Source organism: Rhea americana, unplaced genomic scaffold, assembly GCF_003343005.1.
Source record: "Rhea americana isolate MKP2758 unplaced genomic scaffold, rheAme1 scaffold_295, whole genome shotgun sequence".
In the NCBI taxonomy this organism is placed as follows: Eukaryota; Metazoa; Chordata; class Aves; order Rheiformes; family Rheidae; genus Rhea; species Rhea americana.
This window is the reverse complement of record NW_028186418.1, coordinates 732,586-747,065: the sequence shown is the minus strand read 5'-3', so window position 1 is coordinate 747,065 and position 14,480 is coordinate 732,586. Positions and strand designations below refer to the sequence as shown.

General features: G+C 49.2%; 1 protein-coding gene across 1 annotated transcript in view; it reads left to right on the top strand.

The window, feature by feature from the left end:
* The first annotated feature begins 240 nt into the window (after positions 1-240).
* Positions 241-14,480, top strand: part of SMG6 (SMG6 nonsense mediated mRNA decay factor) — a 112,414-nt gene continuing 98,174 nt past the window's right edge. The window contains exons 1-8 of the mRNA XM_085309296.1: positions 241-260; positions 894-2,664; positions 4,952-5,144; positions 5,844-5,954; positions 6,722-6,828; positions 7,978-8,056; positions 9,319-9,429; positions 10,077-10,289. Of these exons, the coding sequence (XP_085165422.1) occupies positions 899-2,664; positions 4,952-5,144; positions 5,844-5,954; positions 6,722-6,828; positions 7,978-8,056; positions 9,319-9,429; positions 10,077-10,289 (2,580 nt within the window). The 5' untranslated portion in view covers positions 241-260; positions 894-898. The remainder of the gene's footprint in view (positions 261-893; positions 2,665-4,951; positions 5,145-5,843; positions 5,955-6,721; positions 6,829-7,977; positions 8,057-9,318; positions 9,430-10,076; positions 10,290-14,480) is intronic.

The following is a 14,480-nucleotide window of genomic DNA, read 5'->3' as shown; positions in this document are numbered from 1 at the left end:
GGCCGGGGCCGGGGCCGCCCCCGCGCGGGGCTCGCGTCGCCCCGGCCACGGTTGTCGCCGGGTTCGGAGCGCACAAACGCGAACGCGGMGCTCGGGCCGCCCGTGCCGGCTCTGCTCCGCTCCGCCGCCCCGGTGCCGCTCTTCCCGCCTCGCCTGGGGCCCGGCCCGTCGTCGCGGTGGCTTTCGGTCGGCTCCAAACACAAATTCGCGTTATAAGCTAGAGCGCGTCGCTGCCGGTAGAGAGAAGTTTAGCCGAGGCAGTATGTAACAGCCTGGCTCCGTGCAGACGTTTCGTGCAGGGCTTTGTCATTCCAGCTGTGTTCTTTAAAGTGTTTTTGCATTACAACCCTTATGGAGGTGCATAGAGGAAGAGGAAAAACGTATTTTTTCTCCTCACAGCTCAGTAACCCACCCTTGATTTGAAACGATCTGTTCAGAAAGCAGGCAGGCTTGGTGAAGATCGTACCYGTGTACAGAAAGGCTGCTGCACGAGCAACAGGCTGACAGGGAGCTGCTATTGGGACAGTAATCCAGCAGCATTAAACTTTTAGTTTGGTGCTTGTATATGAGTGTTCAGCTCTTGTATCTTGCTTTGGTAGATCCTTTCTTAGCCTGCATGTTCTTTGAGGCAAAATCTGTTGYTTGATATATGTCATAAGTGAGTCAGGCCAAAGATTTGATCAACTTTTTCGCACTTTTTCATTTCTTGCTTTTTGTCTGTGATTTCCTGTAGTGCTCTGATAAAGAATTTAATTTCTGTTCTCTTGGACTTGTCGTAAGGGTGTAAGCTTTTTGCCTTTACTTAATGTTTTTCCTTGACTGTTTGTCTCTGTCTTTTTCTTCCTTCGCTGCTCTGTGCTAGGAATAACCCTCATCTCTCTATCTTTTCTCAGACAACATGAAAGAAGTGAAGGAGCCAAGACATCGAAAAGACAACAGGCGCCCAGACCTGGAGATTTACAAGCCTGGCCTCTCCCAACTGAGGAGCAAACTTGCGCTGCCAAAGCACGAGGCCTCGGAGAAGGAGAGGAGCAGGGCTGAGGAAGGCAAGGAGGAGAGTTCCAGTGACAAAGATCCTTTGGCAGGAGGGGCTCCAGACATGGAGGATTTCAGCAAAGGTGACAGCCACAAGCAGAACGGCCCTTTGCAGGGAAATGAAGAGACAGAGACTAAACRTGGTCTTCCGGATCAGGAGAACCTGACCAAGCAGCCTGCTCCGGATGAGTGGTGTCCCAAGATCACCCGGAGAACCAAGAAGCCAGACCAGCAGATATATCAGCCAGGGAAACGCCTGCATTCAGTTGCCAAAGAATCGGCCCTCCGGTCAACTAATGAGGAAGTCATCRCTAAGATGGAGCAGCTGAAAGTTGAAGGAGACGAGCAGACTGAGAAAGGTACTGGAAAAGACAACAACAGGAAAAGCAAATCAAGCAAAGAGGATAGAGAGGGAAGCCTGGCAGGGGAAGGAGCGAAAACTGTAAAGGGAGAGAAAGGAAGACGGACAGACCGAAGTGACAGGATCAGGAAAACAAGCGATGAGCTGCTGCAGGGGAAGCTGAGCTCCACGAAACGGTACTCCCGCTCTGACAAGCGGCGGAGCCGATACCGYACCTGCAGCACGAGCTCAGCTGGAAGCAACAACAGTGTAGATGGAGCCCTGCTTGTGGATGGGGTGGAGAGGCGGCAGGAGYGTGCCAGGGAAAGAATACGTCCTAGGAAGCAGCTCTCTGCATCCTCCACTGACTCCTTGGATGATGACAGAATTGATGAGGCAGAAGCATACGTCTCTAGCAGAAATTCAGAAAAGAAGAAGCGTTCAGAGCAGAATCGAGCTTCTAGGAGCGAGAGCGAGTGGAGCAGCAATGGCAGGGAAGGCAAGGGATCCTTTCGAGTCACCTTTGACAACAAGACTTTAAACAGAGATATCAGCCTGTCGGAAACGGATAAAAAAAAGCCCCTGAAGGCATTTGTTGGTTCTAATGACTCAGAGACTTTGGAAGCGAGGGGACAGGGTAGAGAGCCTCAAGGCAGGGGCCGTGGGATTCTCTTCCTGCCTGCTAACACAGACCTCTCAATCAGTGCTACTGGCTCCCCTGAACCCAGTCACCCGGGGCCCAGGCTCCTGCTTGGTGGTGCCGGGAATAAAGGACTCCGAAGCAGAGGCCGAGGCGGCACTGTTCGCAGGTTGTGGGACCCCAACAACCCGGACCAAAAGCCTGCCCTGAAGAGCCAGACCTCCCAGCTTCATTTCCTAGACACGGACGATGAAGTGAGCCCCACCTCCTGGGGGGAAGCCCGCCAGGCCCAGACATCCTACTATAAGTTCCAAAACTCTGACAACCCCTACTATTACCCTCGGGCCACTGGCCAAGGCCCACAGTATCCTTACAGCGGGTACTCCATGCAGTATCCTATGGGCCCAAGTAATGGTGTTTACCCAGGAGCCTATTACCCTGGCTATCCCGGCCAGACAGGGCAGTATATCTGCAGCCCACTCCCTCAGACTCCTCTGAGTCCTGAGATGGAGCAGCAGATGCGGAACATGCAGCAGCAGGAGCTCAGCAAACTCCTCCGTGAGGCTGGGAACCAGGAGCAGCAGCTCAGCAATCTACTTTCCAGAGATCGCATCAGCCCAGAGGGGCTGGAGAAGATGGCCCAGCTGAGGTTTGTGGCTGAGGGATGTGTGACTGAGTCATTTCCAGGGTGAATTTCTGTAGGAGTATTATCTAGAGTGCAAGGTCTCCTTGGAGATCTGGCAGACTGGGGGTGTTGTGTCTCAGAGACTGATGGGGTGGTGACTGCCTAGCTTCTGACACGTTGGGGCTGTACTTTCACGTGCCAAAGGTGGGTGGGTGTCGTAAGAGAACTGTGGGCAAAGATGTCATTCACTTGGGCTGGGAGCTGAACTGTGGCTGCTTGTGGTTGTGGGATCCCTTGCCCGTGGATCAGGGACACTGGGGAGCAGGACGTGTGCCCATTGCGGTTCTTGGGTTCTTACTGCTCGTGCTGGAGCTTGTCTCTCTAGGTCTAGTGCTCTCGTGTGCTTTCAGTATGTGCTGGCAGACTTCTGCTTCCTTCCCTGTCCTTGGTTATCTGCTCTCTCATTTGCATTGCGGGCTTCAGAGGCTGGAACTGCTGGCTTGTTCTYGCAAAGTGTTGTGTGGGTTCTCGAGGCTCTGTGATGGTGTAACAGTGACGGCATTTTAAAGCACCAGGTAGTTTTACTCTTGAGGCCATTCAGCTCTGACTTAGAGGGGTCCAGTGGGAGTAGCAGGGTGGTGCCAGCTAGCAAGAAGGAAGTGACATTAGTGCTCTGGAGGATAGTTAGCTGTAGCAACAGTTTCTTCTTGGTGTCTTCTGTATTTACTTGTGATGTCTGTCTCTAGGGCTTCTCTGGAGATGTATTTTGAGAGTTGACTGGCAGTAAATCTAGCAGATGAACTGATTTCAGGGCTCAATTGGTGTTTGGTGGACTTAGAGTATAGGTCTCAGGAAGGGATGTGACTGAGCTTGAAGCAGCACTGGAGGTTTCAGGTCATCCTTGTGTTGTCAAGTGCCTCCGCTGCCACTGCCTGGTGGAGAGGAAAGACCGCACGGTTCTGCTGTGCCCTGGTGTGAGGCCTCCCTTTCGCTGGGAGTGTAGGCACAGTCAGCACCTACCCTGGCTGCAAGGTCCCTGTTTCAGTGTCTCTTGCCCGGACCTGAGTAATTGGGACTGATGGGCAGCCTTGGCCTTACTAGCCTTCTCCATGGTCTGGTCCCTCTTCAAGACCCTTTTTCTAGGGGCTGCCCAGATTTGGTGGGCTTTTACCTCTCCTGTCCCCTTCGGCAGGCTGCCTGCCTGCCTGCAGAGCCGTGTTGTGGATCTTGTGTGCAGCTGCTGCTTACCAGGGGTCCATCTGCAGAAAAGTCTGTAAATCACTTGATCAGTGTTTGTGCTGTCCAAGTGAGTGCAGTGCTTGGGGGACTTTGTGTGGCAGGGCAACAGAAGAGCCTGTGCTCTCCACTTTTGCACAGGAACCTGCTAGGATGCTGCTTTCTTATTCTGTCGGGCTCTTCTAGGCACTGCGGTCTGACTTAGCTCATGTCTTTACCATCTATGTTGTACTGCTGTTACTGCCTTTATCTAGTGTTGGAAGTGTTATAAGGAATTGGCTGCCAAACCAGTAACAGCTGAGAATCTCCCTTGCCATGAACTGTCCTGAGTATTGGGCAGCTGTTTCTAGCCTGTGTGGCTGGGGGCAGGAATTTTACTCCCCTGTCTGGGCAAGGCTGTAGGTTGCTGGTGAAGAGAATGTGATTTCTTCTACTTTGAGACTTTATTTCTTTCAGGTACAATGTTCTCAGCCCTTGTTCCTCTTTGGAAAGTAGAAGAGTTAGCCTGTTATTTCCAGAGGAAGCAGATTCTCTGTTTTGGTTGTGTATTTTAGTTGGATAGAAGGGAGATGGGGATCATTTTAGTGGCAGGACCTCTCCTGTCCTCTCATTCTGTGTGTGCTCGTTCCTAGCTCTTAATAGCTAGACCTTGGGCTCAGGAGGAGCAGAGTCTGTTGTTAAAGCAGAAGCGGGAGATGGCTGTGGGCTRCTTTGGCAGTGTGCTTTCCCTGTGTCAGTATTGAAGGACCCCTGTGCCYTGATGTTCTCAGTGACAGAGCAGGGTCTCCTTGCCCTTTGACAGGCCCTGGTCCTTTCTGATGTGTTCAGAAAAGGGAGATGCTCCTTTCAGGTTTGCTTTCCTGGAGCAGGAAGGGTGTCTGGTTGCAAGAGCCTATGTATCTCTCTCTCTAGGAAACATGTGGAAGTATCGATTTGCTTTAAGAGTGCAAGCTGGCTGACCTGCTGACATCTCGTGCTTGCTGGATGAAAAGCAGCAGGTGGCTCGGCACGTGTTCCCTGGCAGCTCAGGCCAGAGCCGGGCAGTTGCTGTTGTGCTGACTGTGTTTCACTCTAGGGTAGAGATGCTGCAGTTGTACGAACGGTGCATCCTGATGGATATTGAGTTCTCTGATACCCAGAATGTGGACCAGCTGCTGTGGAAGAATGCGTTCTACCAGGTGATCGAGAAATTCCGGCAGCTTCTCAAGGACCCTTTGGGGGAAAATAGTCAAGAAATTCGTAACAAACTGCTCCAGATTCTGGATGAGGTATGAAGAGAAAAGCGTCTCCAAACACCATCTAAACCTTTGGGTGGGTTTGTCTGATGTTTAGACTGGGATGGCATAGCTGGGTGACCAGCCCTCTGTGATTCTAMACGTATCTCTTTGTGTCCTACACCTTGTCTGCATGAGGAGGGTGCCCAGCTGTGTTGAATTTGATTAAACTCACAAATAGTGGAGGTCCTGGTGGGTATTTGTTATCATTTAAACCAGACTTGTTTTGGTGTGTTCTATGTTAATTAGAAATTGGTTTAAGCTAAAATGAAATAAATTTCCGTAAATGGAAATAAATACGGAGGTGTCATCCTTACCAAATTTACTTAATTGTTCCATTAGGCTGTGCAGCTCAGCTTACTYCTTGTAGTATGTAGGCCAACAGATCTGAAAGGAAATGTTTTATACAGTTACGTTGTTGGGAAAAGACTGCTGGAGGGCTTTAGTCCAACCTCCTGCTCCAAATAAGACAGACCTGATATAGCATTGGCCACAGTTCTGACTTTATCTAGCTAAGTTTTGGAAAACTCCTTGGAGTTTTCCAAACTCCTGACCTCTTTGCCTTTTTTCTGAAGGGAAACAGCCCAAAGCTCAGGGAGAAGTACCTTTTTCTTTGGCATGTGGCAGGGATGGTGTGGTAATTCTGTTCTTGTCAGAAATACTGTAACGTACAAATGTGTGGGTATTTTGCAGGGCACGTCTTTTTTTGATGGCCTACTCCAGAAGCTGCAGGTGTCATACCAGTTCAAACTGGAGGACTATATGGACGGCATGGCCATCCGTAGTAAGCCTCTGCGAAAAATGGTAGGTTGGCTTCCTCCTGAAGACTTCTCGTCCTGTTAACTGTATGCGACATGTTAAACTCGCAAATAGTGTGCTGTCCTAGCCAAGAGGTGGGCAGCTGCACTCCAAACAGATACCAATGTGTGTGTTTGCAGGGGAGCTTTCTCAGCTGTTAGAGAAGTTGTCGAGCTGTGCCCAGTGCATTAACATTTCCGGGCCTCCTTTGCAAGGAGCCTTTTCATGTACCAGTTCTGTGACCTGGGCTCATGTACCTTGTGACCAGGGCTAGCAAAGGGAAGGAAATGCCTGGTTTTTGTCTTAGATATTGGACATCTCCTATTTCTGTCCTTGGAATCCAGAATAATGAATAAGGAAAGTGAACAGTTGTGCTGTCTCCATGATGCTTGGCAACATACTGCATTTAGCTGCTATTGCAGTGTGAGGGACAGCTGGGGAAAGGGCATTTTAGTCCTGCTCTGTTCCCAGATAGATGTGTCCCTGTTAACAGCTGTCATCCTCAAAGAGTTCGTGGTCTGAGTCAGCTCTGAAGCCACTGTTTCCCCAGCTCCTCCTGGAGAGAGGTGGGAATGAGGGAGTGTTTGAGGGGACTGGGTTGCTCCTACAGGTGCTGCACCAGTGCCATGACATGAGAAGGCTCTATTCTGCTACCTTCTAGTGAGCTCTTCAGCAAGCAGTGACCTCTTTGCTTGCTACAGAGTCCATGTGTGCTCACAGGGTTTGCAGGTGAGCCAGGGCTGCAAACACCCATATGAATGTTTTTTTTCCAGGTGAAGTATGCCCTAATCAGTGCTCAGAGGTGCATGATTTGTCAGGGAGACATTTGCCGATACAGAGAGCAAGCAAATGACACAGCAAACTACGGAAAAGCACGCAGGTATTGTATTTTTCATTGTGGCAATGAGCACAGCTGTTCCTCTGTCTGATTACAAGCGATCCATCTCATTTCAGGTTTAAACTTGCCTCTTGCTAAAGGAGTCTTTTCATGCCTCTTGTTCCGATCCTGTAAGGCTGTAAGATGTAGATGTGTAGTTGTCTGTCCCAGAAAGGAAGCCAGCAGATCCAGTCTTCCTTCAGCCACCTATTGTGGAAGCAGTCCTCTGCTGATCCTGCAGCAGGGAGGGTGTATTCTGTTAGGGCCGGCAGACTAACAATTGTAGTTTCTGGTAGCTTTTCGATTAGGAGAGGTTTCCACATCTGTCTGTATGTTCTGACTGCATTAGGAGTTTTTGGCACTTGTTTTCCGTCACTCTTGTTTTGTCTAGTTCTTTTTCTGATTCAAGGCAAAGCATTGGTTTCTGTAGCAAGAGCAAAGAGTTGGGGGGGGGGAAGTGAGCCGAGCATAGGGCATAGAACCCCAGAGTCTGCAGAGGTTTGGAGAGCAGGAGAGGTAAAGCTCTCAGATTTTGGTCCTGTGGACATTGTGGAGTATGCTGATGTCTTCAGGTGCTGGGGAGAACGTACTAGGCTCACTGGCCTGTCTAAACAGTGTTGACAGATATGTGTGGCATAATATAAACTGAGAAGCAGATAATACAACTGAGGAAAAAGAGGCCGGGGGGGGGGGAAGGGAGGAAGACAGAGGGATGAATGGACTGCCCCTGAACTGACATCCCTTCTCTTAGGGTGACTTAGTATCCTGGAAATGAGCTAAGCAACCAAGAAAGTTTGGTGCCAGCTGCCATGGAGTGAAAAAGCGGACAGGGAGACAGATGTTCCCTGAATAGTCTGCTCTGGGGACAGTGATTGATGGGTCTGGCTAAATGCTTGTCTTCAGGCCGAGCCAAGACAAGTTCTTTCTCCAGATATATCTCCCAGTTTTCCTTGTCCTGTGCCCTGACTGTGCATCTCAGGGGCCTGGTGCAGGCTCACTGGCTGTGCCTGCTCTMACAGGCAGAGGGCACTTGTGCAAAGGGCCTGGTCCCCGCCAGGCTGCCACTGCTGCGGGGGAATTCTGCTCTCTTAGCAGTGGGCAAGGGGTCTGATGTCCTTTCAGTAACTCCTGTCTGATTCTTCCCTTCCTCAGCTGGTACCTGAAGGCTCAGCAAATTGCTCCCAAAAACGGCCGACCATACAACCAGCTGGCGCTGCTGGCCATCTACACGGTAAGGCGCTTGTGATGCGAGGGTGTAGCAAGTGCAGGGAGAGCCCCAAGGACAGTTCCGGGCATCTGGCTGGTGGAGAAAGGTGTTGCTTGTGGCGACGCTTGAAGATGATTTAATTGCAGGGAAAAAAGATTGTTGGCAATGTGTGCTCTGTGGATTCCAGCTGTTGCAGCTGCTGACAGCTTTGGCAGCTGGTGGGGTACTGTGTATCTATTAGTCTTTTGAGAACTGTTCTGTGGACTGTTGGGACTGCAGATATTTTGAAAGTGGGTTATGTTTAAGGTCTTGCATGAGATTTTGTGCCCAAGAACAAAGAACATGCTATTACGAGGATGCTGTCTTCACTGAACCTGAGGGTCCTGGTCTAAGTGACATCAACATGTGACTTTTAGATTTCAATTTTACTGGCTACTCCAGCCATGCGGGAAAGCTTCTTTCAAGAAAGATTTGACAGCAGATAATGTAARTGTTAGTCTAGGGCATAGGAGCTAGAAGGAATCTGCTCATCTGCAGCACTGAAGGATGCTAGAGTAGTTCAAACTTTATTCTTCTGTGTGTACTGCAGGGGTCAGAAGTGCATTTCCTTGGTGGTGGCCTTTCTGGCTCCTGGCATGGTGCTTGGAGCAGCTAATCATCCTGCCCTGCTGTCGTGGTCCACAGGGCCAGCAGYTTGYGAGCAAAGGGAGGTGCTTTGTCACKATGTTCTCTGCAGGCAGCCTGTGGGAAAGAAGATGCTGAGAGGTTGCTCTAGTGTGAKGGGATTAAGCCCAKTGACAGGGTGAGATGAGGACAGCATGCTGCACTGCCACTGGCTGGCATCTGGCAAATCCTTCAGTCTTCCTCGACCTCTGCTTTTTGTAAAATTTGGATGGAGTCRTTTCCTTATTCATAGTGGTGTTAAAAAGAGTTAGCCCCAAAGTGTCATGAGTTCTGTATTTATGCTATTGCAYCTTACCACGATGTCTGCTAATGCACTGGTTTGTAGTTAGCATGAGGCCAGAGCGAGTGTGCAGGCTGCTGTGTCACATGCACTTCCTAACCCTGGCAAAGCACTTGCRCTTTGGCCCCGTTGTGTAGGTAGCTGTGAATCTGGATGGAGAGTCTGAGGCCCTGCTTGTCTGTAGAGCTGCTCTTACTCTTTATCTGCGTGTCCTTCCATCCCAGGCAGATGTRTTGAGGGAGAGGGAAGGTGAAGTATGTGGGTGCTTGGCCTGAATGCCCAAGAATAAGTGCCAGCTCTGAGTCTGGTTGTATTTTTACAGAGGAGAAAGTTGGATGCTGTCTATTATTATATGCGCAGTCTGGCTGCCAGCAACCCCATCCTCACAGCCAAGGAGAGCCTCATGAGTCTGTTTGAAGAGACAAAACGCAAGGTGAGTCTTGGAACTGAGCTGCTGGATGCTGCAGCTGCCTGTGCTGACTCTTCTGTGCTGGAGAGCTGTGATCCAGAGAAAAGGCTTTTGGCTGGGGCTTTTGCACTTGGAGTCACTACGTATCTAGTTCTAAGAAATCCACTTGGGGAGTCAGAGGAGAGGCACAGCCTCCAAAATGATGATTCCTCTTTGCATCTCCTCAGAATTGTTTATGGAGTTGCCTGGGCAGGGGAACCTCTTGTTTCTGGGTCACTGTAACACAGCCAAGTTCAGCAAGGACTGAAGGTTGTTGTGGTTTGCAGTGAGACTTTGGCGTGGTCGTTGCTTCATTCCACTGGTGCCCCACATGAGCAAGCAAGAGAGGCTGAAGTCCCTTTGTGCCTTAGAGGGTCTCCCCAAGTAAAAGATTCAGCTTGTTGGCTCCCACTGGTAGGACTGGACACTGCCTTTCTTGTTCCAGGGCAGTTAGAGTCAAAAACCTCTCACCTGCAGTCACTATCCGGTAGTGTCAGAAGCCAAATTACAGACCTGGCAGTGAGTTATTGTAGTTTCTAAGCTGGAGAAAGGCTCTGTGTAAGTGAAATGATGTCATATTTTTCTTAAGTTTTGATCCCTGGGGAGGCTCTGAATATGTCCTATTTGCACAGGCTGAGCAGATGGAACAGAAGAAGCATCAGGTGCTGGAGCTGAGCCCCAGCCGCCGGGGAAAGGGCAAGAAGTCCATGTTCCGACAAGTTGAAGATGATGCCACGCGGCTGGAGATCTGGATCCATCCTTCCCACCCCCGCTCCTCCCAGGGCCATGAGTCCGGCAGGGATTCTGAGCAGGACAACGGTCTTGGGAACCTCAGCCCCAGCGACGTGAGTACTGCAGGACGCGGCAGTTGGCTTTGGTGTCATGTGTTTGGAATGCAGTTGAATGACACTGAATCTGTTTTGCTTTCCTGTTGCTAAATTTTCCAGTGTTTTGGCTTCCCCTATGGGAGCTGTGCCTGGGTCAGGCTGAGGAGCTGGTGACCTTGTGCCTCTCATGTTTAAAGCATGTTATTACCATCCGTTTCTTGGCAACTTGTGCTGGTGTGGCTGATACAGAATAGGAAAGGCACAAACAGAAGATGCAGCAAAATGCCTTGCTGAAAGCTCTAGCTTGGGTGAGGTTGCTGGTAGGAAATGAGGTCAGATGCTGAAGAGCAGGGTTGACAGTGATTCTGTAAGCTTTGAGGCTTGTTCTGGAAGTGGGTCACTTGTCCTAATGCCAGATGATTGGAGATTTGTACTGGGAATGTGGAAACCATGGTTTTAATTTCCAGTGTAGGTGTAATATTTGCATTGTTCTATTTCCTTTTTGACTGCAAGGAAAAAAAGCTTTCCAAACTATTTCTTTCTGTCTGCAAGAAGAAAAAAAGAAAAGAAAGAGACTAATGGCATCTCTCATCACTCCATTCAAGCTGTGTACCTTGCAAGAGGAGCCCAAGTGAACTCTGTTTGTCAGGCATAGGAATGCAGGCGAAGGCAGCCCATGGTTGGGAGCTCATCCTCTAGGAATCCTTGCACTGTTTTGGCACTTGCGGCCTGCAAGAGAACTTGCCAGGGAGCTCTGGGCTGCCTGTCCTAAAATGGCTGTTAAGGATGTAAGCTAAACAGAACTGAGAAGACCTTCTCCACATACTGTGGGACTCAGAGCTTCTCAAGAGATTATTGCACTTTTATAACTATTTTGTGACTTCAGCTGGGTGGAACCAGGCTGAAGTCTTAAGGCTTTGAAAGTTAAACGCTGGCACATCATTGCTGTAGCATTTTTGAGATGTTACTGCCCTCAGTTGTTTTCCCTCTCCTCAGCTTCTCTTCTGGAGACCTTTGCTTCCTCAGCAACACTGAAAGAAACATGTGCCAAGCTTTAGCCTCTCTGTAAATCATTGATGAAGATGGTTTGACATAAGATATTGTGGTTTTGAGGCACTGGGAGTTTTGAGGCACTTTTGCAGCTCTCCAGTGTGAGGTAGTGTAGCTGCTAGCAAAGCTGGGGCAGCAATATGTTATTGTTTACAGTGCAGTGATGTTTGCTAGAGCTTGCCCTTGGTCTGCTTGTTGAGGGGCAATACTCTCTGCAGTGCAGATTGCTGCACCGTGTTGTCTGGTTTCTGCCCTTAGTCTGGATTTTTCATCTGTTTGAAAGGCTGGTTTGTGGAAAGCTTTCTCCGCTCCGACTGAAAGGCTATGCACTCAGAAACACAGCAGCAAAAGAAGAGGGAGCATTGAGGGTGCAGGTCTGGGCGTTGCTGATTTTGGCAGCCAGGATATTTCTATTTGAGTTGCTTGTGTCCGCTGCTATGCTGCGATGTACCACTGTTGCTTGCATTAACCCAACTACTTGTGGGACTGCGCTGTGACCATGTCACTGAACTGCTCGGGATTAAAAATAACCATGCAGTAAAGAACCCTGAAGCCTGCGTCACTGTCAAAGTTTCCGTGTTGTGGAGCTGTGGCCCAAGATGACAACAGCAGGTCTTTGGGAAGCTCTGGACTTTTTGCTTCTTCAGCCTACATCCTCTTCCTCACCTCGTCTCTCAGTGCTTCCAGGGGATTGGGGGAGCTGAGCAGTCGGTGTCTTGCCACTGTGTGGCACTGTTTGGCCTCTGAAGGGCTTTGCCTGGGCTGAGGCAGGCTGCAGCCCTTGTCCTGGCAGCATTGCCACCCTCGTCCGGGGTGCTGGGATGGAAGGGAACAGTTCTTCTCCCAGGGGGATGTGTGCCGGTGGTTACRTGTCATTTTAAGGAACTGAGTCTAAACTGTTTCACTGCCTCTCTGGTTCCTTGATTGTCAGCTTTAGCTCTTGAAAAAGACTGAGGCAAGCCATGTTCTTCCATTTATACTGACAGTTGTGCTCTACAGGTAGCTTCTTGGACATCAGTCTTTATGGCAGCTGTTTACTGTTTCAGGGCCAGAGAAGGGAATTTTACAGGGTGGAATGTGAAAGTGTCCTGCTTTTAGAAGCAGATATAACACCAGCGGAGAGCCAAACAGCTCAGGATGTGAACAGGGCAGAGGTGCAGGAGAGGGACCCCTTGRACCGTTTGTACTGAGGCTGCCACTTCAAACCCAGCCCAAGCCAAAGGTGATTGCTTTCTTACTATGGAGATGCTGGCTGTTTGGTAGACAGTGTGAAATTGGTTGGGGATGATTTCTGTTCTCAGTTGTTGGTTCCTTCATTGTGAAGGCAATTAGTGGCCAGTCCCATGTTGTGGCCTGCGTGGCAGGGAGATGCTGAATGGATTACCATCCCAGGACCTGCTCATCTGCACGCTATCCCTGCCAGCAAGCGGCAAGCCTGCTCAGCACATGTTTGCACTTTCTTTTTCTGTGCTGATTTTTTTTTTTTCTTCTGCAGCCCTAGATAAAGACACAAACCTCATGAATTTCTTTCCATGTCAAAAGGTAGCTGACTGGAGTTAGTGTGATGGAGAGGCTGTGGAAGGCCAGTGCCTGCTGTGAGTGTTGCTGTGACAAGGAGAGGTGGCATGCAGTGTTAGTAATTTGCCTTGGCACTTTGTGTTTAGATAGAGTTTTGGCATAGCTGCTTCTTCCACTGTTTGCTCTATTATGTTTTCTAGGAAGATACAGAATTCAAGGAGTGTACCATCTGTCCACACCAAGGAGCATGCATCTCCATTTGACCCCTTTCTCAGTAGCTGAATTTGACACTGATGGCGTGGAGGGCATCCTCTTTCTTTGTGACTGTTTCAAACACACTGAAGAAGTATTTGGGTTGCAGCCTGCCCTTTAAGGGCTGTGTCCGTTATGCCTGTAGCCTTTTGGGGTTTCATTCTGTGAATCTTTTTTCAGATGTGCTCTGTGGTCTCTTGTACGGTGCCTGTTTCCAGGGGTGCAATGACATGAAAGTCTAGGCTGACCCAGTGCCCTCGTTGCTTTGTGTAGGATTCCAATAAGAAACTGAAAAAAACCTTACTGGATACAGCAAAGTGAGCTAAAGAGCTGGGTCCTGTTTCTTCTCTGCCAATGGTTTCATTTGCCTTGGGTCTGTATTGATCTTGAATCTGATAGTCTGTMTGCAGCTTACTGTGCATACTGTGAATTGGTAAAGTAAACAGGGCAAATRTGCTGTCAATCTCTTGAGAAAGTGTTAATATTACACTGAGTTTGAGATTTTAATCACCCCTGTCAGGAAATGCTGAGTTACGGTTCCCACAGTTGCTATGGCCTGCTGCCTGTGCTCTGCAGTAGATACTTCCTTATGTTATCACGCAGCATGCATTCACTAATAAAGATTACTCCATAGCTGCAGCTAAGATTAGGAAGAGAGGCTCTCCCTTGGCACTACAGTAATTAAATAATACTTCTCTTCAGATGTCTGAATACTTTATAATCATTAAAGAATTAAGCCTCCTAGCTTCTTTATGAGAGGTCAATCTAGCAGAGCTATCAGAAGTTTGGTATGGCCACCCAAAAAGCCCTTCAGAAAGCTAAGACCAGAACAGGGATCTGCTCTCTGGCCCTGTGCATTGGCTACAGGAACCATTTCCACTCAGCCTGTTGGTTGGTTAGGGGCAAAGTTACTACATTTGTATGGTTCTCCAAGGGTGCTCATGGAGCAACACCTTTTGCAATAGCAGAGAAATTATGGTGGAATCATTAGCTCTGAAGTTCAGAGCGAGTTTTAACCTCCTTTTCTTTACAGTCTGTCTTCTCAGCAACGCGGGGTGTGGGCAGTGCGTAGCTGTTTCTACAGATGAGTAGTAAATACCACCAAGATGTCTACCAGTAAAACAGGAGAACAAGGTCCCCACTATATACTGAATATAGAGGGTTTCTTACCGTTTTATTCCTACTTTGTTCCTACCACACTCTTGCATGGAAGCATATTGTACAAACAAGTGTCATTTTCTACTGGTAATGGGTGCGGTTTTGAGCACGTGGGGACAAGCCTGTGCCCAAGCAGGATGAGGGGAGAGAGGGTGGCAAAGTGTCAGAGCTGTAAGCAGTGTGCATCTTTGGATGCTTGCTTGTGTTCTTTCAGGTGAGTAGTGCTAGTCG